At 38.1% G+C, this 27,143-nt stretch overlaps 3 protein-coding genes across 3 annotated transcripts in view; 2 read left to right on the top strand and 1 right to left on the bottom strand.

Annotated features, from left to right (window-relative positions):
* LOC144629610 (uncharacterized) overlaps window positions 1-27,143 on the bottom strand; it is a 214,315-nt gene that overhangs the window by 58,606 nt on the left and 128,566 nt on the right. The gene's annotated exons all lie outside the window — the stretch shown is intronic.
* LOC144630816 (uncharacterized) lies at window positions 12,370-21,714 on the top strand. The gene is made up of 5 exons (XM_078489180.1): window positions 12,370-12,411; window positions 14,688-14,750; window positions 15,600-19,682; window positions 21,330-21,396; window positions 21,621-21,714. Exons 3-5 carry the CDS (start codon window positions 15,611-15,613, stop codon window positions 21,712-21,714), a joined length of 4,233 nt encoding a protein of 1,410 aa, XP_078345306.1. The 5' UTR covers window positions 12,370-12,411; window positions 14,688-14,750; window positions 15,600-15,610.
* Window positions 22,662-27,143, top strand: part of LOC144630815 (uncharacterized) — a 32,361-nt gene continuing 27,879 nt past the window's right edge. The window contains exons 1-3 of the mRNA XM_078489179.1: window positions 22,662-22,706; window positions 23,080-23,147; window positions 25,804-25,874. Of these exons, the coding sequence (XP_078345305.1) occupies window positions 22,662-22,706; window positions 23,080-23,147; window positions 25,804-25,874 (184 nt within the window). The remainder of the gene's footprint in view (window positions 22,707-23,079; window positions 23,148-25,803; window positions 25,875-27,143) is intronic.

Here is a 27,143-nt window from a genome sequence, read left to right as displayed (position 1 = left end):
TGTTTTACCCTTGAAAAAACGCGGAAAAAAGTTTGCCTTTCCTCTGTCGTTTCGATAAGACTTAGTATACCAATGCTGGTCACGTCTTCGTTCTAGTCGACCATGAACACCATATTGTGGTATTGGTTTTTATTCATGACCATTGCCAGTAACGTGCAACAAATTTCCGCGATTTCATCACTCGACGATGAGACGTATGAGACATTTCTCGAGTTGCCCAAAGGAAAATTTAACGTCCCATTGAAGCAAAGAACCACCAAGCAGAAATCCGCTCTTGTACGGTTTTGGCGAAATCGCGACCATATATCTCTGAAAGGGGGCAAGGTATGCTACGATGGCAAGCCAATAATGAAAAAATCAGCTGTAACGAACGTTGTAGCGAAAGCGTTCAAGGAAACAAAAGGTTCGGCTGTGAGGAAAATCTATCACCATCTAAAAGATGTCTGTAGTGGCGTGGGAGAAAGAGACGTCAGAAGTGTGCTTGGAAAGTCGCGACTACATCAACGACTGAATGTTCGATTCCAAAACAAAGCTGCTTTAAAGCCAGTACGCGCTAAAGCTGTACAAATCCGCCATCAGGTGGATTTAGTAAGCATGGAAAGTATGCCAGTCAAGTGGAAAGGAAAAGTATTCAAGTATGTGTTGTCCCTTTTAGATGTATTTAGCCGGTACCATTGGCTTTTTCCACTGGAGGGGAAGAAAAGCAGCTCGATCGCGGCGGCGCTTTCAAACGTTTACAAAGAGCATGGGCCTCCTCGCGTCATACAGCACGACCAGGGGCGAGAATTCGACGGTGCTGTCAATAGACTGTGCAAGAAGCTTGGTATTAAAGTAATTAAAGGGCGTCCATAATCTTCAAAAAAGGAAGTCCAGCAGACGTTTCAAATTATAGGCCAATATCACTACTAAGCATCCCCAGCAAGCTACTTGAAAGTCAGATCTGCAGCATAATTGATACCCATCTGAACAGCTGTGGTACAAAAAGCTGTAAACAATGGGGGTTTAGCAAAGGACTATCAACCGAAGGAATGCTTATCTCAATGACTGAGAGATGGAAGACAGCAATTGACAATGGTCTAACAGTCGGAGCTGTTTTTATTGATTTCCAAAAAGCTTTTGACACTGTTCCCCATTATATTTTATCACATAAATTACATGCCATTGGAATATCAGGATCTCTCCATGAATGGCTAATGAGCTATCTGACTGATAGACGCCAATTTACTGAAGTAAATAACTGTAGGTCTGCCACTGACTATGTACGCTATGGAGTTCCTCAAGGCTCGCTTCTTGGCCCCAGGCTATACACCATATATGTTAATGATCTCCCTGACCACGTTGATTCAGAAGATCTCTACATGTATGCAGACGACACTACAGTCTACTGCATTGGTCCAAATGTTGACCTGGTTATGTCATCACTAAACAAAACAATGGAGCAAGTCCTCATGTGGAGTGTTAGAAATCAGCTAACTATCCACCCAATTAAAACTGAGGCAATGATAATAAGAAAATCCTCTTTTGTTGGGCCTATACCTCCCCTCTACTTCAACACTGGCCATATCGACCTGGTTAACTATACCACTTGCCTTGGAGTTAAAATCGACAATAAGCTGACATGGTCTGTGCACATTGACTCAGTAAAGAAACATTTCACGCAGAAGGTTGGAGCGTTGAAGAGAATGAGAATCCTCCCCAAGAAGGCTCTCGAGGAAATATACTTTAAATCAATTATCCCCAGTGTAACATATGGAATCTCAGTATGGGGAAATTGTTCTCCTTCTGCACTGAACTCTCTACATCATATTCATGCAAGAGCAGCTCGTATTGTGAATAACCTTAATTCAACGATGGCAGATGACACATGTCTCATGAAATCCGATTGGCTGCCCATCTCCTACTTCTATTAAAAATCCGTACTGTTACTTATGCACAAAGTATATTATGAAACAACGACCCAATCAATATGCGAACTGTTTTCTAAAAGAGTAACTTCTAGATCTTCTCGTGTTCCTAACCAATTTAACATCATTAGATTTAAATCGGAGACTGGCAGAAACACCCTACAATACAGAGGTCCTGTAATCTGGAATTTTGTAAATAGATTAGTTAAAGTACCAGATAATTCTTATTCTTTTAAACAAATTTTACATAAACATGTTAAAATTATAGACAATTTTTCATTTGACAAGGGGGCAACAGTAGTCGCTAATAAAAAGGATGATTTTATATATTTTTAATTTTTAATCTATTATATTTTTAATGATGTATGTAAATTTCTCTTCTTTTTATCTTAGTGTTAGTTAGTGTGCTAGTTTTAAATTTATAAATGTAAAATTTTTACAAATGTAATTCTTAATTTTTAGTATAGTAGGTCCACATCAGCCCTTTGGCTGCCTTTTTTACCCAACCTACTCATCAAATAAAGTATGTATGTATGTACCCGCAGTCACATGGAAAAGTAGAACGGGCCCACAGAACATTTAAGAAAAAGATTATGTACGATTTATTGACTATGCGGAAAACAGGAGTGAACTGGGCAAAATGTTTACCGGAATACGCAAGAGCATTAAATCAAGAAGTTAAGGAGGAGCTATCTTGGAAGTCGGCCTTTGAAGTTTACTATGGACGTAAACCTTTCAGGAAAGATGAACTATCAGAGGCCACTACTGCACAAGAATGGAATGTCGAGAACGAAGCTTACGAGGAGATGATATCTTCGCGACCAAAAGATTACGAATCCCATGATATACCAGTTAATCGAATACGGAAAGCTGCTTCCGTGGCAAGTAAAAGATGCGAAAACCGCATGATCCAGTAGGGACTGAGAAACAATCCACCTTCAGTTTATGATATTGGTGAAAAGGTGCTGATTCGCTACCCTGCGGCGAAAAAAATAGGTAGCAAGAGGTCTATCTTAACGGCAAGAATACTTAAGAGAAATTTGGAAACTTGTAAATACAAAGTTCAATTTACATTTCCAGCTGGCTCTTCCAAGACTCTGACTAAATTGATTTCCGTTAATGACATGACAAGTACAACAATTGACAAAGAAAAGAGGAAGAGAAAGCTCGCATGCCAGAGTAGCAAGAAAATGCACAAAAAGAAGTATTTGATACCTTTCTCAAATCATAGGGAGAAATTCACTGACATGCAGTCTGAGATGAATTTTTTAATCAGCTATGACCCGCCCAAAGATGGCAACTGCCAATTTTCTGCACTTTGTCATGAGCTTGTGAACATTGGCGTCTTCCGGTCGGCAGAAACGTTAAGAAAAGAGATTGTGTCATTTCTGGAGTCGCATCCAAACTCTCCAGACGGGACTCCTTTGGAATTATTCGCTGGCATACCTTGGAGCCAATATCTGCGATCAATGGTACGCAATGGAACACATGGTGATCACTTCACGCTCCAAGCAGCAGCTGATATATTTAATATACAAATTGTTGTGTATTCCACTCTCGGGTCAACGGCTACGCAGACAATTTCCCCTACGAATGGCTGTCCCATTGCGACATTTTATCTAGGTCACTTCGCTGAGAGAGCTGGAGAGCATTATGTGTGCTTGGCAGACGAAACAATTTCTGATCGCTCCGACACAGAGTACAATTGTCTTTCCCCCGTCCAAGATGAACAGTCCGATTTAGGTAGCAGATCAGGTTTAAATGCACCAGGGGATCAGTCCCAGAGCGATGCAGATCAATACGCTCCTGACATCAATACAACCCATGGTAACCGAACCCGATTACATGAAAATGAAGAGCAAGATACGAATAACCAATGTGGATATGAACAGCAGTTTAACGAGTGTAATGCAGACTATGGTGCTGACATTAATCCTGATGTTTTGGAGGACGTTACAGAAACAACAGGGGGAAGTTCTCCAGAAATGCGAAGTTCTGAGCCGCCCTACACAGAGTATAATTGTGTCCCCCCCATCCAAGATGAACAGTCCGAATTGGATGGGGCAGATCAGTCCCATACCAAAACAGATCGACACGCTCCAGACGTCAACACAGCCCATGGTGACCGAACCGGATTGCATGAAAATGAAGAGCAAGATACCAATAACGAATGTGGATATGAAGAGCAGGAAAATGCTCATGCAAGTCAGTCAAACGGGTGTAATACAGACTATGGTTCTTTCCTTAATCCTGATGTTTTGGAGAACATTACAGAAACAACAGTGGGGAGATATCCACACATGCGGCAGACCCTGGGAGCTGTTTCCAGGTTTTTCAAACGGATTGTCGACAACGTACCTTCTCCACAAATTTACCTTCCAGAGCTAGCAGATGTTGCCGACATACACCATCTAAGCGTACGAAAAATAATAAACATAAAGGGAAAGAACAGTGGAGCAGTAATCGCTCTAAAACACATAATTAATGCTAAGAACTGGACAAATGCTTGGGTTCGCTTTGTAGCTTACGGCTATGGGTGGTACGGCATCTCCAAGATTTACTGGAGAACCCGCAATTAAAAGAGCCCTGAAATAGTTTAAAGTTTCAGTTTACATTTTCAAGTTACATTTTTCCTTCCTTAGAGTTGCAGTTAGATTTCGTTTGAAATAAGATTCTCATCAATTTAATATATATATGCATAATTCTTTTACCGATTTTTATTTAAAAAGGAGCTGACTCGCTTCTAGCGTAATATTGCAAGACGTTAAATTGGACAAAGTCGCTTGTTTGTTAGTACGTTTTAAATGTTCATCAGTTGTGCAATTTTTTATTTGATTAGTTTAACGAAGATATTAAAACTACAAGAAATAATGCATTGAATTACAATTTATTACGTTTTTGTAATTTTGCATTTAGTAAACGTTCTATTCCGAAACTTGGCGGAAAAACGGAAGAAAAGAAAATTTTTACATTCTGAATCAAGAAGCCTTTTGCTCGCCAAAGTTTCATTAAGGATCATGTAAGGATCGCGTAATCAGTTATCTTTCAAACAAACAATCAAACAAGGAAACAAACATTATAACTAAATTTCTACTGGGTAGGGGAAAATAATCCACTGGGTCGGGTTTCACTGGGTCTGTTACAGAGGAGTGTTTCTATGCGTATGACGGCCGCGAATTTCAAACGCTGAAAATGAGGTTATTCAACTTTAATTAACTTATCATAGTGACATGACACTCTTCAGTAGTGAAACGAACACTTCAAGTCCGGTCTCTGTGCATAATGTTATAATGTAAAATACAAAGCAAGTGCTATTTTGGGGGCTTATAAACTGAAAGGTTGTCCTTAAAATAAGGCCGTGAGCTTATAATATTTGGGAAGACTTATTTCGAATTTCGAGGGATTTTTTTTTATTTTCATCATCATCATCATCATCATCATCATTTTTTTCGGGGAGGGGGTATTTTCCGGGGAGGGAATGGCTTGTTTTCGGAATTTTTCGCCATGCGTTCTGAATGATAGAAAAAAAAATGCAAAACAATCGTGACATTGTTTTAATAATGTGGTTATAATGATATTATTTACAATATAAATGGAGAAAATGATAAGCCAAAGTCCGCTCGTCTAGTATATTTTAGGAAACTCCTAAAAACAGTTAGCAATGAATTTCTTGACTAAATTTTCTGATATGTACAATGAAATGTGTAATCTACCATGGGTGTCAGAATTTTCTCACCTTTGCGAGTGATTGTGTGAACTGTGAACAACTCGCAAAGAACTGAACAACTCTGACACCCACGGTTCTTAAAATGGCAGAAGAACACACAAGTAATTTTACGCGGTATCCCACTCACATGTACACCCAATATGGGAGACGCGTTGGCCTAATAGTTATCGTGCTGGACAGGAACAAGCTGTCCGTAATTGATACTTGACAACATCCAGTCAGGGCTTTTCGCTCCGAGGGAAATAACTTTCTTCTATACCAAGAATTAACTCGCGATTCATGAAGGACTCACTTAGATGTAAGGGAACTGTACTTTGGAACATTGTTTTATACCACGAACAACATAAAAGTTTTTCAAGCTTTTTCGAGCTGAGAAAGCATGTTATAAATAGAGCCTATTTTAAAGATTTTAATTTTAACGCCCTGTCGGTTTCAACAACCCGCCACAGACATAGTGACTTTATATACAATCAGTTTTTAGTTATTTTATTGTTATCGTATAGTAGCTTTTAGCTTTTAATTATAATCGTGTTTAAATAAAGTTTATCTCTCTATCTATCTAATCAAGACCCTGGGCAAGGTCGCTGTGTTGTGTTCTATGGCAATACATTTTAGTCTCACACATTCTCGACTCCAGAGCACTTCTCTTTTGCAAAAGACAAGAGCTCTGGGACGAGAATGACTATCTCTGCATTAAAACCAATAATCAATAATCGATTCAGGGATCCAGCTTAATGTAGAGATTTTTAAGTCTAGTCACACCAAGTCGATGCAAAAAATAAGCGAAGGATATCGGTTGGCGCATTTTTCCTTAGCGAAATCAAACCGATCTGGTCGCAGTCGCTACCCAAGATGTAAGGAGAATGGGGAGATATGCGAAAATTGTCCCTATTCTCCTTATGGCTCAGGTAAGTTTGTGGTCGCCCCAGTGCCTTGCGATGCTTCTGTGAGTCTAGTCTTCGAACAGACTCCAAAGTGGAGCAGGACGAAAAAAGTTTAGCAGTGAGCGAAGCGAACTGAGAGTGGGAGTGGGGGGGGGGGGGGGGTTAGGTAACGCCCAACTTGCTTCGCTCACCGGTTTATTTTTTCGCCCTGCTCCACTTGGGGGCCTGTTCGCAGGCTACAGTAAGTCTGACGAGACAGACTAAATTTCGCCTGGAAAGGACGAGTACGCAAATCATTGTTTACCTATTTTCAAGTGAAAATTTTATTTTCGAATAGTGATCCATTTACTATTTCTTCTTTAAAAAACATCATTACATTGTAATGTGTACAGGTATTGAGAATAAGCAAGTTCAGCAACTAGGATGTACTATCAAATTCTCAAAAAGTCTTTTAACAAATGTAAGGCTGTCAGTAAGGAGAGTTAATATTTCAAGCTAGGGATTGAAGTAAACTCTTACATCATCCTGGTATTTTCCAGAGGGTCCAGCCTTGTTCGAGTCCAGGTCTAATGAATCCTGACATATCTCTGGTTGCTAAAAAAATCATGAATATTGATAAATATCTTGTTGCTAAACAAAATCAAGAAGAACCAAATTTAACTAATATTTCTACTCATAAAAATGCACAGGGTAGCGCAACGTAAAACCGTTTTATACCGTGATATAACGAACATTTTAGTTGTTTTTCCGAAAATTCGTTATATTGAGGTTATCGAAAAAATTAAACCACACATCTATTTCAATCGACATGAACATCTTTTTTTTTATTTTAACCACAAAGTCTTAAGCTTTAAGGTTGTTTGCAGCAATTACAAATTAACTCGAAGTTCTTGCAATTCATTGTAAAATTCTTTTTCGTGCATTCAAGAAATTCAAGAAATAATTACAAGAACTTCGAACCATGATTCAACGTCAATGCGGCACATTTCAAAACCAATAAAGGCCGTCAGATCCATTTATCGACCGGAGAAGTTTAAAGAATTAATTAAAAGGACGGTGACAAAGGTTCATATCAGAAGTCAAACATCTGGAGTCTTTAGATGTAGAGAAACTGAAGGCTAAAGGGCTGAAGTTTATTCCTTTTCTTTCGCACTTTCACTTTACTTTTCTTCTGAAGTTGAAAGTTAGTTTCACATGTTCAGGGGGTGAGGAATACGAACGCAAAAGTAGAAAATAGTGATCGTTTCGGACTTGAGCAGTACCGAAACACAAGTAGGTAGAACTAGATCATTAACTATAAATATGTCAATATCTTTGATTTTCAATCAGAAGAGGAGGCGAAGCGTTTTAAAACCTTGGGGGATTGTGGGGGGGGGGGAGGGAACCTCATCGTACACCAAGCCAAGCGCATACCCCTACCCAAATTTCCCAAAGTGCCCACTGTTTCCGTAATTGACTTGTGACAATGCATAAATAGGAAGCGGTTCAGAGGATTCTGCTTCATTGTACTTCCAGTACTTCTTGCGGTGTTCTTGTTTCGTAGCAGCCTAGCAGGGCAGAAAATATATACTCTGCAGTCGCCGGTGCCAAATATGGTATTGCCAATTACAAATCTCTCCTGGTAGCGTTTTGGTGGCGAGAGATTTGTTGAAAGTCCTACAATCCTGATGAAACCATTTATAAAAAAAAATTACAAGCCAAGGCACGAGTAGCGAAAGAAATGGAGATGAATGCTTTCTTTAAAAATGTCTATAAACCCAAATGTTTCGTTTTCTACCTTTTTTGTAGTCACTTTCGCTTTCTTCGTCACAAGAGTAGAGGAGACAACAACATTCGATGACTGAAAGTTTCTGCCGCAATAGTTGCCGAGAAAACGAATTCGAGAACGGAGCATTCTATCGACTTCTAAACATAGTATTCTTGTGCTAATGTGCCTGTGCTTACGTCGACGTTCGTTTTCACTTGGAACAAACTGCTTATGGTTGCGCTTGTGTTTGTGCCTGTGCTTGCGTCGCTAGTGAAAACCAGGCTTTACAGCAACTATACATTTTTCTATAAAATGCAATATGCAGAGTGCCAGAAGAGTAAAATGTCGCAAAACCTATCAACCAGAACCGAAAGCAGCGTCTGTGTAAGTAAGTGACCCCTTTCTTTTTACTAAATTCTTTCATTTCCAAGTGATGGACATCTTGACTCCCTTGCGTAAGGAAAACAAATTTCGAAGAACAATCATTGGCTACGTAATATATTGTGTTGATGAACAACTAGATTCTCCGAACAAACGTTTAGATGAATGATTGTCAATTGCTAAAGAGAATTCAAAGTTCATCAAGATTGCAAGTGAAAGGGTAAATAACTTTATCAGTGTCGTGGGATTGATGTGTTTGAGCAAAAGGGAACTGTCATTCTACAATTTTTATATATTCCTTGGTTTTATAAGAAATTTGCTGACATTCTTAAATATAGCTCAAAGACTTGGATAAACATATTGACTAAAGAATCTGAAGAATCATAAAATGTCATTTTTCAACCATTACAAGTCTACCAAACCGTAACGGGAAAAACCCCTAATTTTATGCTTCCCTTACAGTATATTGTCTAACGTTGCTTAATCTTTTACAAAGACATTTTAATCAAACTACTTTGTTTTACGTTTGCCACCTATCATTCGCCTTCTTTGTATTATTTAAGGTAACTGTTGTGATTTGTCATTCCTTCTTTGACTCCACTTCATGCAGTTGTGATAGAAATTTCTCTATATTTCAAATTGGCGATAAAACTCCATTTTAAATAATAATTAATTGTTTGTTGCGGTAATGTTGTCACCCAGCTATGGTTTATGGTTAGGTTTGTTTTGACATGTCAGGCCACCCATCACGAGCTTCATCCCAGAAGCTCTAATTTTAATGTTATTTTTAGTACCCCTGACAAAAGCCATGTGATTTCAGAGGAACAAACTGTCAAAAGTGAAGTGAAGTATGAAGCGTGCTCACGTCAGTGTGTAGTTATTTGCTTCTTTAGCACTTTCAGTTTCATTTACTTTTGACTTTCAAAGGTTTCACATCTCTTTAGCTCTTGGTGAAAAAAAGGAAGGCAGAAGTAGCGATCAGTGGGTGCTGATAGAAGGTATAGTAGGTATCATTACTTAACATTTACTTAATGTGGCAAAAGCTCAAGTTGTATTTCAAATAAAAAATACTCGCTGCCTAATATCTTTAAAGGGAACACCAGACGATGACTTTAGCATGCAAATCTATTTCTTCCAAGTAAAACTTTTTCAGTAGACAGCTGTTTTACCGGTGACTATATGTCAGTTATCCATGCCTGCATAGTTTCGTTTGGAGAAACAAGAAAGAAGAAAAGAGCAAATCGGCAAAACCAACCAACCATTTACAACTTCAAAGTCTGTTTAGGTATTTTGCATCTTTGTTGTTCTTAAAATTTTTCGTTTCCAAGAAATGTTACCAAAATTAATGATCCCAAATCGATACATTGAAGACATCAGAAGGTATAGAAACTCTATGTGACTTACTTAACAATGTGGCAAAAGCTCAAGTTGTATTTCAAATAAATAGTCGCATGTCTGGTATTTCTTTTGAAGAGATTAGGCATAACTTTAGCATACAAATCTACTATTTCCATGTAAACATTTAAGAAAGCTGAATTACCGGCAATCATATATCTGTATCCATTCTTACAGAATTTCCTTTGGAACAAGAAGAGAGAAAAAAGTCGGCAAAACCAATCAACCATTTACAACATCAGCGTCTGTTCAGGTATTTTGCACCTTTGTTGTTCTTGAAACCTTTCCTTTCCAAGAAAAGTGAAAATCTTAGTTCTTGTTACCAAATAAATACTTTGTCAAGCAAACAAGTTACCAGAATAAAGAAAACTATCAGCTAGGAGATGTTGTCTTGATGCATCACTAAATTCTCATAACAAACGTTAAAAGAAATATCTGTCAATCACTTGAGGGAATTGGTATCTTGTTTGGGTAAATATTTTAAGTTACATGGGATTTTGATACGAAAGATGTGTCAAAGTGGAGACGCAGGACAGTACTTATGGTTAACTGAATTAAGCAGAGTGACAGATCTAGAAAATCAAAATCTTGCAAAACTTATCAACCAGAACCGAAATTGGCGTCTGTCTAAGTAAATGACACCTTTCTTTTAACTAAATTCTTTCATTTCCACTAGTAATGGACGGACATCTTGACTCCCTTGCGTAAAGAAAACATATTCCAAAGAAATATCATTAGGTACGTAATATAAAAGAACTAACGTTAAAATGAAAGTTTGTGAATCTGTAGAGAGAATTTTAAGTTCATCAAGATTGGGAGTGTAAGGGGTAATGATCAGTGTCGTGGGATTGATTTGTTTAAGCATAAGAGAACTGACATTCTATAATTTTTATATATTCCTATGTTGGTTTTATAAGAATTTTTTATGACATTATTAAATATAGCTCAAAGACTTGGATAAACATTTTGACAAAACAATCTGAAGAATCATAAAATGTTATTTTAAAACCATTTAAGTCTACCAAACCGTAACGGGAAAAACCCCTAATTTTAAGCTTTCCTTGCAGCATTGTCTAACGTTGCTAGATCTTTTCAAAGGTATTTTAATTAAACTACTTTGTTTTCACGTTTACCACCTATCATTCGCCATCTTTGTATTTTATCTTGACCGCAATTGTCCCCGGGCGTGGACAACAATTAATCTATATGTTAATTAGGGTATTAATTGTTGTGATTTGTTATTCTTGTCTTTTACTCCACTCCATGCAGTTGTGATAGGAATTTCTCTATATTTCAGTTTACTTTGACAATGGACCTCCATTTTAGATAATTATTAATTGCTTTTTACCGTAATGTTTGTCACCCAGCTATGGTTTATGTTTAGGTTTGTTTTGACATGTCAGGCCACCCATCACGAGTTTCATCCCAGAATGCTCTAATTTTAATGTTATTTTTAGTACCCCTGACAAAAGTCATGTGATTACCGATGAACTAACTGTCAAAATTGAAGTGAAGTATGAAGCTTGCTCACTCCAGTGTACAGTTATTTGCTTATTTAGCTTTCAGTTTCATTTACTTTTGACTTTCAAAGGTTTCACATCTGTTCGGTGCTTGGTGAAGAAGAGGAAGGCAGAAACAACGACAATCGGTGTCAATTTGAGCAGAAACATTAGAAGGTAAAGAAACTCAATGTGATTTACTTAACAATGGGGCAAAAGCTAAATTTCATTTCAAATAAATAGTCGCTTATCTGGCGTCTTCTTTGAAGACAGTAGGCATGACTTTAGGATGCAAATCTAATTCATCAGAGTAACACTTCTAACAAAGTTGTATTACCGGTGACAATATTGGTGAAACTTTTCACGGTTACTATATTATATCTGTTTTCCATTCCTGCAGAGTTTCGTTTAGAGAAAGAAAAGAAGAGCAAATCGGCAAAACCAGTCAACCATTTACAACTTTAAAGTCTGTTAAGGTAGTTTGCACCTTTGTTGTTCTTAAAACCCTTCGTTTCCAAGAAAAGTGCACATCTTATTCCTTGTTACTAAATGATTCGAAATCGATACATTGGAAACACGAGAAGGTGAAGAAACTCTATTAGATTTACTTAACAGTGTGGCAAAAGCGCAAGTTGTATTTGAAATAAATAGTTGCCCGTCTGGTGTCCTTTTGAATACATTAAGCATGAGTTTAGCATGCTTTGGGACAGAAATCCACTTATTCCGGGTAAAACTTTTAAGAAAGCTGTATTATCAGTGACTATATGTCTGCTATCCATTCGTATTGAGTTTCGTTTGGAATAAGAAGAGAAGAGCAAATCGGCAAAACCAGTCAACCATTTACAACATCATAGTCTGTTCAGGTATTTTGCACGTTTGTTGTTCTTAAAACCTTTCGTTGCCAAGTAAAGTGATAATCTTATTTCTTGATACCAAATCGATGCACTGGAAACACCAAAAGGTAAAGAAACTCTATACTTTTTTCTTTAAAGTTGTCAAGTTGTGTTTCAAATAAACAATTGCTAATCTGGTGTTCCCTTTGAAGACATTAAGCATCCTTTATGATGCAAACTTCTTCTTCCAAGTGAAACTTTTCAGAAATCTGTATTAACGGTGACTGTGGGTATGTAATTCATTCCTAGCCTGCAGACGTTCTTTGGAGGAAGAAGAGAAGATAAAAACAGCAGAACCAGTCAACCATTTACAGCATAAAAGTCTGTTCAGGTAATTTGCCCTTTCGTTGTACGTAAAACCTTTCGTTACCAAGAAAAGTGAACATCTTAGTTCGTTACCAAATCGATACATTGCCCAGTGGACTGGTGAACAGAATTAATAAACCTATCAGCCAGGAGATGTTGTCTTGATGCAGCACTAGATTCTCACAATGAACTTTCAAAGAAATATCTGTCAGTCAGTTAAGAGAATTGATATCTCAAGTCTTGGTAAATATTTTGACTTTTACGGGAGTTTGATATTAATGATGAATGTTTAAGACGGAAGAAATAGGGTGGGATTTATGATTTGCATTGCCTTTTAGAGCAGCCGACACTGCCTTAGTGTTTCTAACTAAAAACGTACTTCAACTTGCTTCGATTTTTTTCCAAAATATGTTTTAAATGGCTCAAACGGGACGTTAATATACAAGGAAAAAGGGACCTTCTATGCTTTAAAAGGACTGCACGGTATTGTGAAAATTTGATTTTCAGATCACAATACGAAGGGAAAGCACCTAATTTTAAGCCTGGTTTGCAACATTGTTTATCTTTATTGGATCCTTTCAAAAGTTTCTTTTTAAGATAGCTCATCTGTTAACTCGTTCTGAGTTGCTATTGGCGACTCTTATGTTGACTGATGCCATGTTTTAAGCCAAATAACATCTGGTTAGATTGAAGCAGTCATATATATGTTATGTTATATCAGAACGGCATTCAGTGCAAGATGTATTTTTCACTGCCTGCACAAGGAGTATTGACAGTGCTGTAAATCTATGTGTTTTGTCATGTTTGTACAGTTTTCAAAATGATGGAAAAAAACTTCCAACTGATTGTCCGGGGTTTAGTCCTGATTACCGCTTGAAACATTATTTTAATGCATTGTGGTCAATGCTGTTCTTAAATCGAACATTATTGTTGTTTTGGTTTTAAATTCCATTTTCTTACTTTTGCAGAATCCACTATGTAGCACTGTTTAATCACCTTTTTAATCACCTCAGTGACCAAGGACAGGACTGTGAGTTCAAGTGAGTTTATAAATACAGCAAAACAACTAAAGAAAATCTTTACATAAAACAAATCTAATGGTCGATCGAAGTGAACCAATCGTAACTTCCTGCACAGTGTCAGCTGATGGTTCGAATTGATTCATATAGCATCAACTTTATTATAACCACTATTGAAATTTATCTTGTACATTAGAAGAATATTCTAGAAACGTGTCGTTGTACAGAGTTATCTGCTCTTCTACCTTCAGTTAAGCCCTGCGCCTTTGGTGATCATATCCTTATTTCCCCTGCAATACATGCTTGGTTTACAATTCTTGTTTTGAGGAGAGTTAAAATATAGCTTATTGTAAGGTACAAAATGAAGAAAGTGCTTTAATCGTTTTCTTAGCACAATGATCAGCTGAATAACTAAAACGATGTTTAAAATTCTGATAAGGGAAGCGCTGGAAGTGAGCGGTTACCGCACTGCCCGGGGGAGCTACTCTCCAAAAAAAATGGGTGGGGGTGTGTCGGCGCCCTTTTTCAAAGCGTGATCATATTTCAGATCAAAAATATGCGATTTACCATATTACAAACCTTACTCTAAAATCGAAACCCTATTACAGACCAGATTGTACCCAGGAACTGCTTCATTTTGCGTAAAAAAGGGCTTCAAAGTAACGACGTTTCGGTGAAAACGGCTCGATAACATACCTTTAGACGTTGCGCATACCTATACAGCTTATGTAAAGGAGTAACGCCTTCCTGGACTGTAACGTCGGAATGAAAGCTCCTTCTGTCACTAAAATATCATTTTTGTTTGGTTTTAAGTCAATAAAGCAATGCAAAGCAAAACGCGTGCGCAAATTTGCATATTATAAATGTCAGGGAAATTCTAAATGACAAGTAGAGCCATTTGCTCATTTTCCTTTATTATGGTTGCAGAACAGTGCGCCACCGAGATGGACTTCACGTAGAGCATGGAGTGTCCCCGAATTTATCAGGTCTTTAAGGTGCGTATAAGATTTATCTTATCAATGGTTAGTACACAGTTATTCGCCGAAGTGAAGGTGAATAGTGGTGGCTATTTTGGTGGCTATTAACCAAGCCGCGATGCGGCTCGGTAAATATCCTCCACATTCACCGACACTGAGGTAAATAATTGTTTTAGTAGATACCACACAAGCTGAATACACAGGAAGCCATTTTGTTTCTCTTCAGCTGCTTGAAGGTGGAAAGTACTTTGCTAATCACCTCCGAGTTAACCAATCAGAGCGCGCGAAAAGCACTATTTACTTGTGTGTATAAACTTATCGAAGATATGAGGAAGTCGTTGAAATCTTTACCTCCAGAACCATTCATTTATTGTATTTATTTTTTTTACTAAACAAACTGCAAGGAATTTTAAATTGTCATTCCTCCGCCTATGCCCGTCTACAAACCATCCCCCCCCCCCCCCAAACTCGGTTCAGCTTAACATTGATAAGTGTAGGTGCATTAACAACAAGTCACGCAATTCAGCAATTCAGCAGATATCCGCGTAGAGGCTTTTTGCTAGTTACAATATTAATGCACCTGTATAGTAAGACGAATAAAATCAAATGGGATCAAGGCTTTCGCTTACTAATGAAGTCAAAGCGACGCCTTTTTAAAATCGTTGGTGGGGCTATGGAATACAGTTTACCATCAGTGCGGTTAACACACCACTTTCAAAAAACCAAAGCTACACAAACTTGCAGATCATTACGCCCTTCACAGACATCAGGGCCTTTTATATTCTGTGAGTGGGGTAGTTTATACCCACATGCTCCAGCACGCATTTTTCTAATTATCTTTAAAGGCCCAATGTATTTTCTCTGCAGGACTTTTCACAATGGAGTACTCATCAGAACTGTTGAACTATTTTCGAATTTGTTACATCGCCTTTTACTTGGTACCCGAAGGTCTACGAAAAATCTTCAGACAAGAATGGGATTTCCGTTACAAAGCAACTCTTGGAGAATGGAAAGACACACCAAAGAATGGTTTAGACTTTTACAACAACGAATCTCGAAAAAGCCGTTCGAAAAACGCAAGATATCTAGCGACAATACGGAATGGAAACACGGCAGAGTGGGACTGCAGTTGTTTGTTTTTCGCGATCCTGTTCTCAGATAGCATTGGCACAACCCTTAGTGCAGCAATCAGGAAAGAAGTCGATGATCTTCGTCAGGTCCGAAATGATATTGCTCACATCAGTGAAGCCGAACTTACGGATGCTGAGTTCAAAAATTATGTTGCAAGAGTGTTGCTTGCGTTCAACTCTTTAAGTCTTCCAGTCATTGATATCGAAGCAGTTAAAAACCAGACGAGCTTTCCCACGGCGGAAGTAAATAACTTAAAGTTACAGTCTACTAATCTCCTAGCAGAATTGAGACAAGCCAAATCTGATTTACAAGTCGCACAAGACACAATTACAACAAAAGAAGAACAAGTTGAAGCCATTGCATCTGATTTACAAGTCGCACAAGACACGATACAGAGCAAAGAAGAAGAAGTTGAATATCTCAGGCAAGAGATTAATTCCAAAGTGGAGTCTTTCTGTAATCTCACATTCAAGCCATGTCATGAGATCATCAGACGTTCAAATGACGTCACAAGGATTATGTCAAAACTGCTAGAACTTCAAGATGGAAGTAATGGAGCAGTCAGTACCATTTATTTGTCAGGAAATCCTGGGTGTGGCAAAACTCAAATTGCACGACAAATTGGACAAGACTTCTTTACGAAAAGTTCAAGAGACAGCAAAGGCTTAACATTTGTTGCAACCCTGAATGCAGACACCCTTGAAAACCTAGCAGACTCTTACATCACTTTGGCTAAACAGTTAGGCATTACAGAATACACTTTAACTAATTTGACGACCTCGAAAGTAAACAGCCCCAAGGAAATAGTCCAGCATCTCCTTCGTTTAATCTTGCCAAAAACTAAACAGTTCTTAGAGTGGTTAATAATTGCTGATAACGTTGTTGACCTGTCCCTGGTTCGTAGCTGTCTCCCTCAGACTGCCAGTGAAGAATGGGGTCACGGTCAGGTGCTGATTACAACTCAAGACAGCAGCGCAATTCCTACAAATGCTCCCCATACTTACCACGAGTCCCTTAGTGCAGGAATGCAGCCGGAGGACGCACTAGAGCTATTGAAACGAGTTGCGCACATTTCAAATGACGACCAAATTCAAACTGTTGCTGAGGTTCTCGATTATCAACCACTTGCCTTAGCAGCGGCTGCATTTTATGTACAAACTGTTGTGAGTAATGGTTCTCCAAATTACAGTTGGACAAACTTCATGGAAACATTCGTTCGTGGCGAACATGAAGCAACAGAAAAACCTCTTGCTAAAGAAAATCAGGCGTATTCAAAAACAATGACTTCTGCAATTAAAATGGCAATAAATAGTGCTTTGGAAAGCGATGAAGTTCTTCGCCAGGCATTATTCTTTCTGTCACTTTGTGATTCCGAATCTCTTCCGATTGAGGCAGCTGTTAACTTTGTCAAAGTTCGCACTTCGGGACAGACAGAAGAGTTAATCAGAGCAACGCTTTTAAAATCCACCTTGTTGACATGTTTGTGCAGTGAACACGGGGAACCCGACTATTTAAGAATGCATAACGTTTTTCATGAAACACTCAAGGAAATTTCACCGCTAGATGTTGAGTTCGCAGAGAAAGTTGAGTGGATTTCTGTGGCAATTCAGGTTTTTCACTCCCTTATTGAATCAAGCTGTAATCGTATAAATGAAAGTGAGCACATTTGCGTATTGCTCCGTAGAATAACGACCCATTGCAAGGCGTTGCATGAATTTCTAACGAGCAGTTTCGCTACAAAAGATGTTTTGCTGAAGGAATTAACACCCTTTATCACTCCTGACAAGGTTGTTTTGTGGTTTTGTTCAACTGCTTCTGTGTGTTGTGACCTCAAAAATCCATCAATTGCAAATCTCTTTTCCACATCAGCCTGTGATTTTGTTCAGTACATAAGTAGCACAAGAGAGGGTAACATATTAAAAGCAGAAACCTTTGAAGTGCATGGAAATGCACTATCATTGGTATGCCAGTATGATTTATCAATGTCATACCACAAAAAGGCACTAAACATCAAAAAAAATATTTACGGCGAGGAACATGCAGATGTAGCAGTAAGTTATAACAACTTAGGACTTGTTTATCGCAAACTCGGACAGTACAATGAAGCAAAAGAATACCAGGAGAAGGGACTGGTCATCAGGAAAAAGATTTACGGCGAGGAACATGCAGCTGTAGCAACAAGTTATAACAACTTGGGAGTTGTTTATCAAGATCTCGGACAGTACAATGAAGCAAAAGAATACCAGGAGAAGGGACTGGTCATCCGAAAAAAGATTTACGGCGAGGAACATTCAGCTGTAGCAACAAGTTATAACAACTTAGGACTTGTTTATCAAGATCTCGGACAGTACAATGAAGCAAAAGAATACCAGGAGAAGGGACTGGTCATCTGCAAAAAGATTTACGGCGAGGAACATGCAGATGTAGCAACAAGTTATAACAACTTAGGACTTGTTTATCGCAAACTCGGACAGTACAATGAAGCAAAAGAATACCAGGAGAAGGGACTGGTCATCAGGAAAAAGATTTACGGCGAGGAACATGCAGCTGTAGCAACAAGTTATAACAACTTGGGACTTGTTTATCAAGATCTCGGACAGTACAATGAAGCAAAAGAATACCAGGAGAAGGGACTGGTCATCTACAAAAAGATTTACGGCGAGGAACATTCAGCTGTAGCAACAAGTTATAACAACTTAGGACTTGTTTATCAAGATCTCGGACAGTACAATGAAGCAAAAGAATACCAGGAGAAGGGACTGGTCATCAGCAAAACGATTTACGGCGAGGAACATGCAGATGTAGCAACAAGTTATAACAACTTAGGACTTGTTTATCGCAAACTCGGACAGTACAATGAAGCAAAAGAATACCAGGAGAAGGGACTGGTCATCAGGAAAAAGATTTACGGCGAGGAACATGCAGCTGTAGCAACAAGTTATAACAACTTGGGACTTGTTTATCAAGATCTCGGACAGTACAATGAAGCAAAAGAATACCAGGAGAAGGGACTGGTCATCTGCAAAAAGATTTACGGCGAGGAACATTCAGCTGTAGCAACAAGTTATAACAACTTAGGACTTGTTTATCGTCATCTCGGACAGTACAATGAAGCAAAAGAATACCAGGAGAAGGGACTGGTCATCAGGAAAAAGATTTACGGCGAGGAACATGCAGATGTAGCAACAAGTTATAACAACTTGGGACTTGTTTATCAAGATCTCGGACAGTACAATGAAGCAAAAGAATACCAGGAGAAGGGACTGGTCATCAGGAAAAAGATTTACGGCGAGGAACATGCAGCTGTAGCAACAAGTTATAACAACTTGGGACTTGTTTATCGCAAACTCGGACAGTACAATGAAGCAAAAGAATACCAGGAGAAGGGACTGGTCATCAGGAAAAAGATTTACGGCGAGGAACATGCAGATGTAGCAACAAGTTATAACAACTTGGGACTTGTTTATCAAGATCTCGGACAGTACAATGAAGCAAAAGAATACCAGGAGAAGGGACTGGTCATCAGGAAAAAGATTTACGGCGAGGAACATGCAGATGTAGCAACAAGTTATAACAACTTGGGACTTATTTATCGTAATCTCGGACAGTACAATGAAGCAAAAGAATACCAGGAGAAGGGACTGGTCATCAGGAAAAAGATTTACGGCGAGGAACATGCAGATGTAGCAACAAGTTATAACAACTTGGGACTTGTTTATCAAGATCTCGGACAGTACAATGAAGCAAAAGAATACCAGGAGAAGGGACTGGTCATCTGCAAAAAGATTTACGGCGAGGAACATGCAGATGTAGCAACAAGTTATAACAACTTGGGACTTGTTTATCAAGATCTCGGACAGTACAATGAAGCAAAAGAATACCAGGAGAAGGGACTGGTCATCTACAAAAAGATTTACGGCGAGGAACATGCAGCTGTAGCAACAAGTTATAACAACTTGGGACTTGTTTATCAAGATCTCGGACAGTACAATGAAGCAAAAGAATACCAGGAGAAGGGACTGGTCATCTGCAAAAAGATTTACGGCGAGGAACATGCAGATGTAGCAACAAGTTATAACAACTTAGGACTTGTTTATCGCAAACTCGGACAGTACAATGAAGCAAAAGAATACCAGGAGAAGGGACTGGTCATCTACAAAAAGATTTACGGCGAGGAACATTCAGCTGTAGCAACAAGTTATAACAACTTGGGACTTGTTTATCAAGATCTCGGACAGTACAATGAAGCAAAAGAATACCAGGAGAAGGGACTGGTCATCTACAAAAAGATTTACGGCGAGGAACATTCAGCTGTAGCAACAAGTTATAACAACTTAGGACTTATTTATCGTAATCTCGGACAGTACAATGAAGCAAAAGAATACCAGGAGAAGGGACTGGTCATCAGGAAAAAGATACGGCGTAACCAATCCAGGACGGAATGTATTTTGTTATAAAAAGTTTACAAGGCGATCATAATTGGCGGAAGTTGGCACTTACTTCTGGTCTCTCATGCTCAACAGTCGTAAGTTTCTTCGCGGCTATTCGTGCGTCGTTTTTTCCTATATGAAAAGTAGAGCTGATGCACATGGATACCAGGTATTAATTGTTCTTAATGTTCATCAGTTGGGCAATTTTTTATTTGGTTATTTTAACGAAGATATTAAAACTACAAGAAATAATGCATTGAATTACAATTTATTACGTTTTTGTAATTTTGCATTTAGTAAACTTTCTATTCCGAAACTTGGCGGAAAAACGGAAGAAAAGAAAATTTTTACATTCTGAATCAAGAAGCCTTTTGCTCGCGAAAGTTTCATTAAGTCACCGACAAAATACTGAGAGAGTAAATTAGCTTATGATGTAAGGATCGCGTAATCAGTTATCTTCCAAACAAACAATCAAACAAGGAAACAAACATTATAACGATCCAGTGTCTAAATCATGATTATAAGGAACAGACTTTAAACACTAATGGCCAAATGTTAGTTGTTGCCAATTAAGTTTCTTGTCTTGAAGGTATATTGGCGAAGTGTATAACTTAAGATGTAGTAGGAATTTCATGTTGCTTCGTCCTTTATTCTTAGCTATTCTTGGTACTGTATTCTATACACCCCTCTGTAACAGACCCAGTGGAATCTTCATTCTCGCCGGGTTTTCGGAAAAAACGTCACTGGGTTGGCCAATTTCCCACTGGGTCGGTCTTATTTGGGCTGTTTTTTTAATAGGTCTATTCGACCAAAGTCAAACTGTACAGTCACTGGGGAAGCATAAAAATAGGCGGGTAAAATCAAAATATCTGCTGCATGGGTACCGGGAAGACTAAATTTCCACTGGGTAGGGAAAAATAATCCACTGGGTCTGTTACAGAGGGGTGTTTCTATGCGTATGACGGCCACGAATTTAAAACGCTGAAAATGAGGTTATTCAATTTTAATTACTTGTGTGTTCTTCTGCCATTTTAAGAACCGTGGGTGCCAGAGTTGTTCAGGTCTTTGCGAGTAGTTCACAGTTCACACAATCACTCGCAAAGGTAAGAAAATTCTCACACCCATGGTAGATTGCACATTTCATTGTACATATCAGAAAAGTTAGTCATGAAATTCATTGCTAACTGTTTTTAGGAATTTCCCAAAATATACTAGACGAGCGGACTTTGGCTTATCATTTTCTCCATTTATATTGTAAATAATATCATTATAACCACATTATTAAAACAATGTTACGATTTTTTTGCATTTTTTTTCTGTCATTCAGAGCGCATGGCGAAAAATTCCGAAAACAAGCCATCTCCCCCGGAAAATACCCCCTCCCGACAAAAAATGATGATGATGATGATGATGATGATTAAAACAAAAATCCCTCGAAATTCGAAATAAGCCTTCCCAAATATAAGCTCATGGCCTTATTTTGAGAACAACCTTTCCGTTTATAAGCCCCCAAAATAGCACTTGCTTTGTAATTTACGTTATAAGACTATGCGCAGAGACCGGACTTGTAGTGTTCGTTTCACTACTGAAGGGTGTCATGTCACTATGATCTCGGTATCCCTCTTACATGTACACCACATATGGGAGACGCGTTGGCCTAATAGTTATCGTGCTGGACAGGAACAAGCTGTCCGTAATTGATACTTGACAACTCCAGTCACGGCTTTTCGCTCCGAGGGAAATAACTTTCTTCTATACCAAGAATTAACTCGCAATTCATGAAGGACTCACTTAGATAAAAGGGAACTGTACTTTGGAACATTGTTTTATACCACGAACAACATAAAAGTTTTTCAAGCTTTTTCGAGCTGAGGAAGCATGTTATAAATAGAGCCTATTTTAAAGATTTTAATTTTAACGCCCTGTCGGTTTCAACAACCCGCCACAGACATAGTGACTTTATATACAATCAGTTTTTAGTTATTTTATTGTTATCGTATAGTAGCTTTTAGCTTTTAATTATAATCGTGTTAAAATAAAGTTTATCTCTCTATCTATCAAACCAAGACCCTAGGCAAGGTCGCTGTGTTGTGTTCTATGGCAATACATTTTACTCTCACACATTCTCGACCCCAGAGCACTTCTCTTTTGCAAAAGACAAGAGCTCTGGGTCGAGAATGATCATGACTATCTCTGCATTAAAACCAATAATCAATAATCGATTCAGGGATCCAGCTTAATGTAGAGATTTTTAAATCTAGTCACACCAAGTCGATGCAAAAAATAAGGGTAGGATATCGGTTGGCGCATGTTTCCTTGGCGAAATCGAACCGATCTGGTCGCAGTCGCTACCCAAGATGTAAGGAGAATGGGGAGATATGCGAAAAATGTCCCTATTCTCCTAATGGCTCAGGTAAGTTTCTGGTCGCCCCAGTGCCTTGCGATGCTTCTGTGAGTCTAGTCTTCGAACAGACTCCCAAGTGGAGTAGGACGAAAAAAGTTTAGCAGTGAGCGAAGCGAACTGAGAGTGGGGGTGGGGTGGGGGGGGGGGGGGCGGTTCAGGTAACGCTCAACTTGCTTCGCTCACCGGTTTATTTTTTCTCCCTGCTCCACTTGGGGGCCTGTTCGCAGGCTACAGTAAGTCTGACCAGACAAGCTAAATTTCGCCTGGAAAGGACCAGTAAGAAAGTCACTGTTCATCTATTTTCAAGGGAAAATTTTATTTTCGAAAAGTGATCCATTTATTCTTTCTCCTTTAAAACATCGTTGTATTGTTATGTGTACAGGTATTGAGAATAAGCAAGTTCATCAACTTGATGTACTATCAAATTCTCATATCTTCTTTAAAAGAAATGTAAGGCTGTCAGTAAGGAGAGTTAGTATTTCAAGCTAGGGATTGAAAAGTAAACTCTTACATCATCCTGGTATTTTCCAGAGGGTCCAGCCTTGTTCGAGTCCAGGTCTAATGAATCCTGACATATCTCTGGTTGCTAAAAAAATCATGAATATTGATAAATATCTTGTTGCTAAACAAAATCAAGAAGAACCAAATTTAACTAATATTTCTACTCATAAAAATGCACAGGATAGCGCAACGTAAAACCGTTTTATACCGTGATATAACGAACATTTTAGTTGTTTTTCCGAAAATTCGTTATATTGAGGTTATCGAAAAAATTAAACCACACATCTATTTCAATCGATCGACATGAACATCTTTTTTTTATTTTAACCAGAAAGTCTTAAGCTTTAAGGTTGTTTGCAGCAATTACAAATTAACTCGAAGTTCTTGCAATTCATTGTAAAATTCTTTTTCGTGCATTCAAGAAATTCAAGAAATAATTACAAGAACTTCGAACCATGATTCAACGTCAATGCGGCACATTTCAAAACCAATAAAGGCCGTCAGATCCATTTATCGACCGGAGAAGTTTAAAGAATTAATTAAAAGGACGGTGACAAAGGTTCGTATCAGAAGTCAAACATCTGGAGTCTTTAGATGTAGAGAAACTGAAGGCTAAAGGGCTGAAGTTTATTCCTTTTCTTTCGCACTTTCACTTTACTTTTCTTCTGAAGTTGAAAGTTAGTTTCACATGTTCAGGGGGTGAGGAATACGAACGCAAAAGTAGAAAATAGTGATCGTTTCGGACTTGAGCAGTACCGAAACACAAGTAGGTAGAACTAGATCATTAACTATAAATATGTCAATATCTTTGATTTTCAATCAGAAGAGGAGGCGAAGCGTTTTAAAACCTTGGGGGATTGTGGGGGGGGGGGGGAGGGAACCTCATCGTACACCAAGCCAAGCGCATACCCCTACCCAAATTTCCCAAAGTGCCCACTGTTTCCGTAATTGACTTGTGACAATGCATAAATAGGAAGCGGTTCAGAGGATTCTGCTTCATTGTACTTCCAGTACTTCTTGCGGTGTTCTTGTGTCGTAGCAGCCTAGCAGGGCAGAAAATATATACTCTGCAGTCGCCGGTGCCAAATATGGTATTGCCAATTACAAATCTCTCCTGGTAGCGTTTTGGTGGCGAGAGATTTGTTGAAAGTCCTACAATCCTGATGAAACCATTTATAAAAAAAAATTACAAGCCAAGGCACGAGTAGCGAAAGAAATGGAGATGAATGCTTTCTTTAAAAATGTCTATAAACCCAAATGTTTCGTTTTCTACCTTTTTTGTAGTCACTTTCGCTTTCTTCGTCACAAGAGTAGAGGAGACAACAACATTCGATGACTGAAAGTTTCTGCCGCAATAGTTGCCGAGAAAACGAATTCGAGAACGGAGCATTCTATCGACTTCTAAACATAGTATTCTTGTGCTAATGTGCCTGTGCTTACGTCGACGTTCGTTTTCACTTGGAACAAACTGCTTATGGTTGCGCTTGTGTTTGTGCCTGTGCTTGCGTCGCTAGTGAAAACCAGGCTTTACAGCAACTATACATTTTTCTATAAAATGCAATATGCAGAGTGCCAGAAGAGTAAAATGTCGCAAAACCTATCAACCAGAACCGAAAGCAGCGTCTGTGTAAGTAAGTGACCCCTTTCTTTTTACTAAATTCTTTCATTTCCAAGTGATGGACATCTTGACTCCCTTGCGTAAGGAAAACAAGTTTCGAAGAACAATCATTGGCTACGTAATATATTGTGTTGATGAACAACTAGATTCTCCGAACAAACGTTTAGATGAATGATTGTCAATTGCTAAAGAGAATTCAAAGTTCATCAAGATTGCAAGTGAAAGGGTAAATAACTTTATCAGTGTCGTGGGATTGATGTGTTTGAGCAAAAGGGAACTGTCATTCTACAATTTTTATATATTCCTTGGTTTTATAAGAAATTTGCTGACATTCTTAAATATAGCTCAAAGACTTGGATAAACATATTGACTAAAGAATCTGAAGAATCATAAAATGTCATTTTTTCAACCATTACAAGTCTACCAAACCGTAACGGGAAAAACCCCTAATTTTATGCTTCCCTTACAGTATATTGTCTAACGTTGCTTAATCTTTCACAAAGACATTTTAATCAAACTACTTTGTTTTACGTTTGCCACCTATCATTCGCCTTCTTTGTATTTTATCTTGACCGCAATCGTCCCCGGGCGTGAAAAAAAAATAATCTATATGTTAATTAAGGTAACTGTTGTGATTTGTCATTCCTTCTTTGACTCCACTTCATGCAGTTGTGATAGAAATTTCTCTATATTTCAAATTGGCGATAAAACTCCATTTTAAATAATAATTAATTGTTTGTTGCGGTAATGTTTGTCACCCAGCTATGGTTTATGGTTAGGTTTGTTTTGACATGTCAGGCCACCCAACACGAGCTTCATCCCAGAAGCTCTAGTTTTAATGTTATTTTTAGTACCCCTGACAAAAGCCATGTGATTTCAGAGGAACAAACTGTCAAAAGTGAAGTGAAGTATGAAGCGTGCTCACGTCAGTGTGTAGTTATTTGCTTCTTTAGCACTTTCAGTTTCATTTACTTTTGACTTTCAAAGGTTTCACATCTCTTTAGCTTTTGGTGAAAAAAAGGAAGGCAGAAGTAGCGATCAGTGGGTGTTGATAGAAGGTATAGTAGGTATCATTTACTTAACATTTAGTTAATGTGGCAAAAGCTCAAGTTGTATTTCAAATAAAAAAATACTCGCTGCTTAATATCTTTAAAGGGAACACCAGACGATGACTTTAGCATGCAAATCTATTTCTTCCAAGTAAAACTTTTTAGACAGTTGTTTTACCGGTGACTGCATGTCTGTTATCCATGCCTGCAGAGTTTCATTTGGAGAAACAAGAAAGAAGAAAAGAGCAAATCGGCAAAACCACTCAATCATTTACAACTTCAAAGTCTGTTTAGGTATTTTGCATCTTTGTTGTTCTTGAAACTTTTCTTTTCCAAGAAAAGTTACCAAATAATCCAAATCGATACATTGAAGACATCAGAAGGTATAAAACTCTATGTGATTTACTTAACAATGTGGCAAAAGCTCAAGTTGTATTTCAAATAAAAAGTCGCTCGTCTGGTGTCACCTTTGATGACTTTGGGATGCAAATCTACTATTTCCAAGTGAGACTTTTACGAAAGTTGTATTAACGGTAACTTTATGTCTTTTTTCCATTCCTGTAGAATTTTGTTTGGAATAAAAAAAGAAGAACAAATCAACAAAACAAATCAAACGTAACCATTTACGACATCAGAGTCTGTTCAGGTATTTTGCACCTTTGTTGTTCTTGAAACCTCTCGTTTCCAAGAAAAGTGAACATCTTGTTTCTTGTTACCAAATAAATACATTGTCAAGCAAACAAGTAACCAGAATAAAGAAAACTATCAGCTAGGAGATGTTGACTTGATGTATCACTAAACTCTCATAACAAACGTTAAAAGAAATATCTGTCAATCACTTGAGGGAATTGATATCTTGTTTGGGTAATTTTTCTAAGTTAAAGGGGATTTTGATATAAAAGATGTGTCAAAGTGGAGACGCAAGACCGTGAGTACTTAGGGTTAACTGAATTAAGCAGAGTGACAGAAGAGTAAAATCTAGCAAAACATATCAACCAGAACCGAAATTAACGTCCGTCTAAGTCAAGTGACACCTTTCTTTTTACTAAATTATTTCATTCCTAAAAGTGATGGACATCTTGACTCCCTTGCGTAAAGAAAACATTATTCCAAAGAAATATTATCGGCTACGGAATCAATTGCATTGATTAACAACTAGATTACAGTGTAAATGAATTTTTGTGAATCAGTAAAGATAATTTAAAGTTCATCAAGATTGGGAGTGAAAGGATTAATACCTTAATCAGTGTTGTTGGGCTGACGTGTTTGTATAAGCAC

Source organism: Oculina patagonica, chromosome 11, assembly GCF_052425735.1.
Source record: "Oculina patagonica isolate OP01 chromosome 11, crgOcupat, whole genome shotgun sequence".
Classification (NCBI taxonomy): Eukaryota; Metazoa; Cnidaria; class Anthozoa; order Scleractinia; family Oculinidae; genus Oculina; species Oculina patagonica.
The sequence above is the reverse complement of the archived record's forward strand: the minus strand, read 5'-3'. Positions and strand labels throughout refer to the sequence as shown.

Coding starts and splice junctions, on each gene's coding strand:
- LOC144630816 (XM_078489180.1), top strand. CDS start 15,611: ATGGAGTACTCATCAGAACTGTTGAACTATTTTCGAATTTGTTACATC. Junction 19,683..21,329: donor ACATGCAGATGTAGCAACAA/GTTATAACAACT, acceptor TGCCATTTTAAG/AACCGTGGGTGCCAGAGTTG. Junction 21,397..21,620: donor TCACACAATCACTCGCAAAG/GTAAGAAAATTC, acceptor TCTGTCATTCAG/AGCGCATGGCGAAAAATTCC.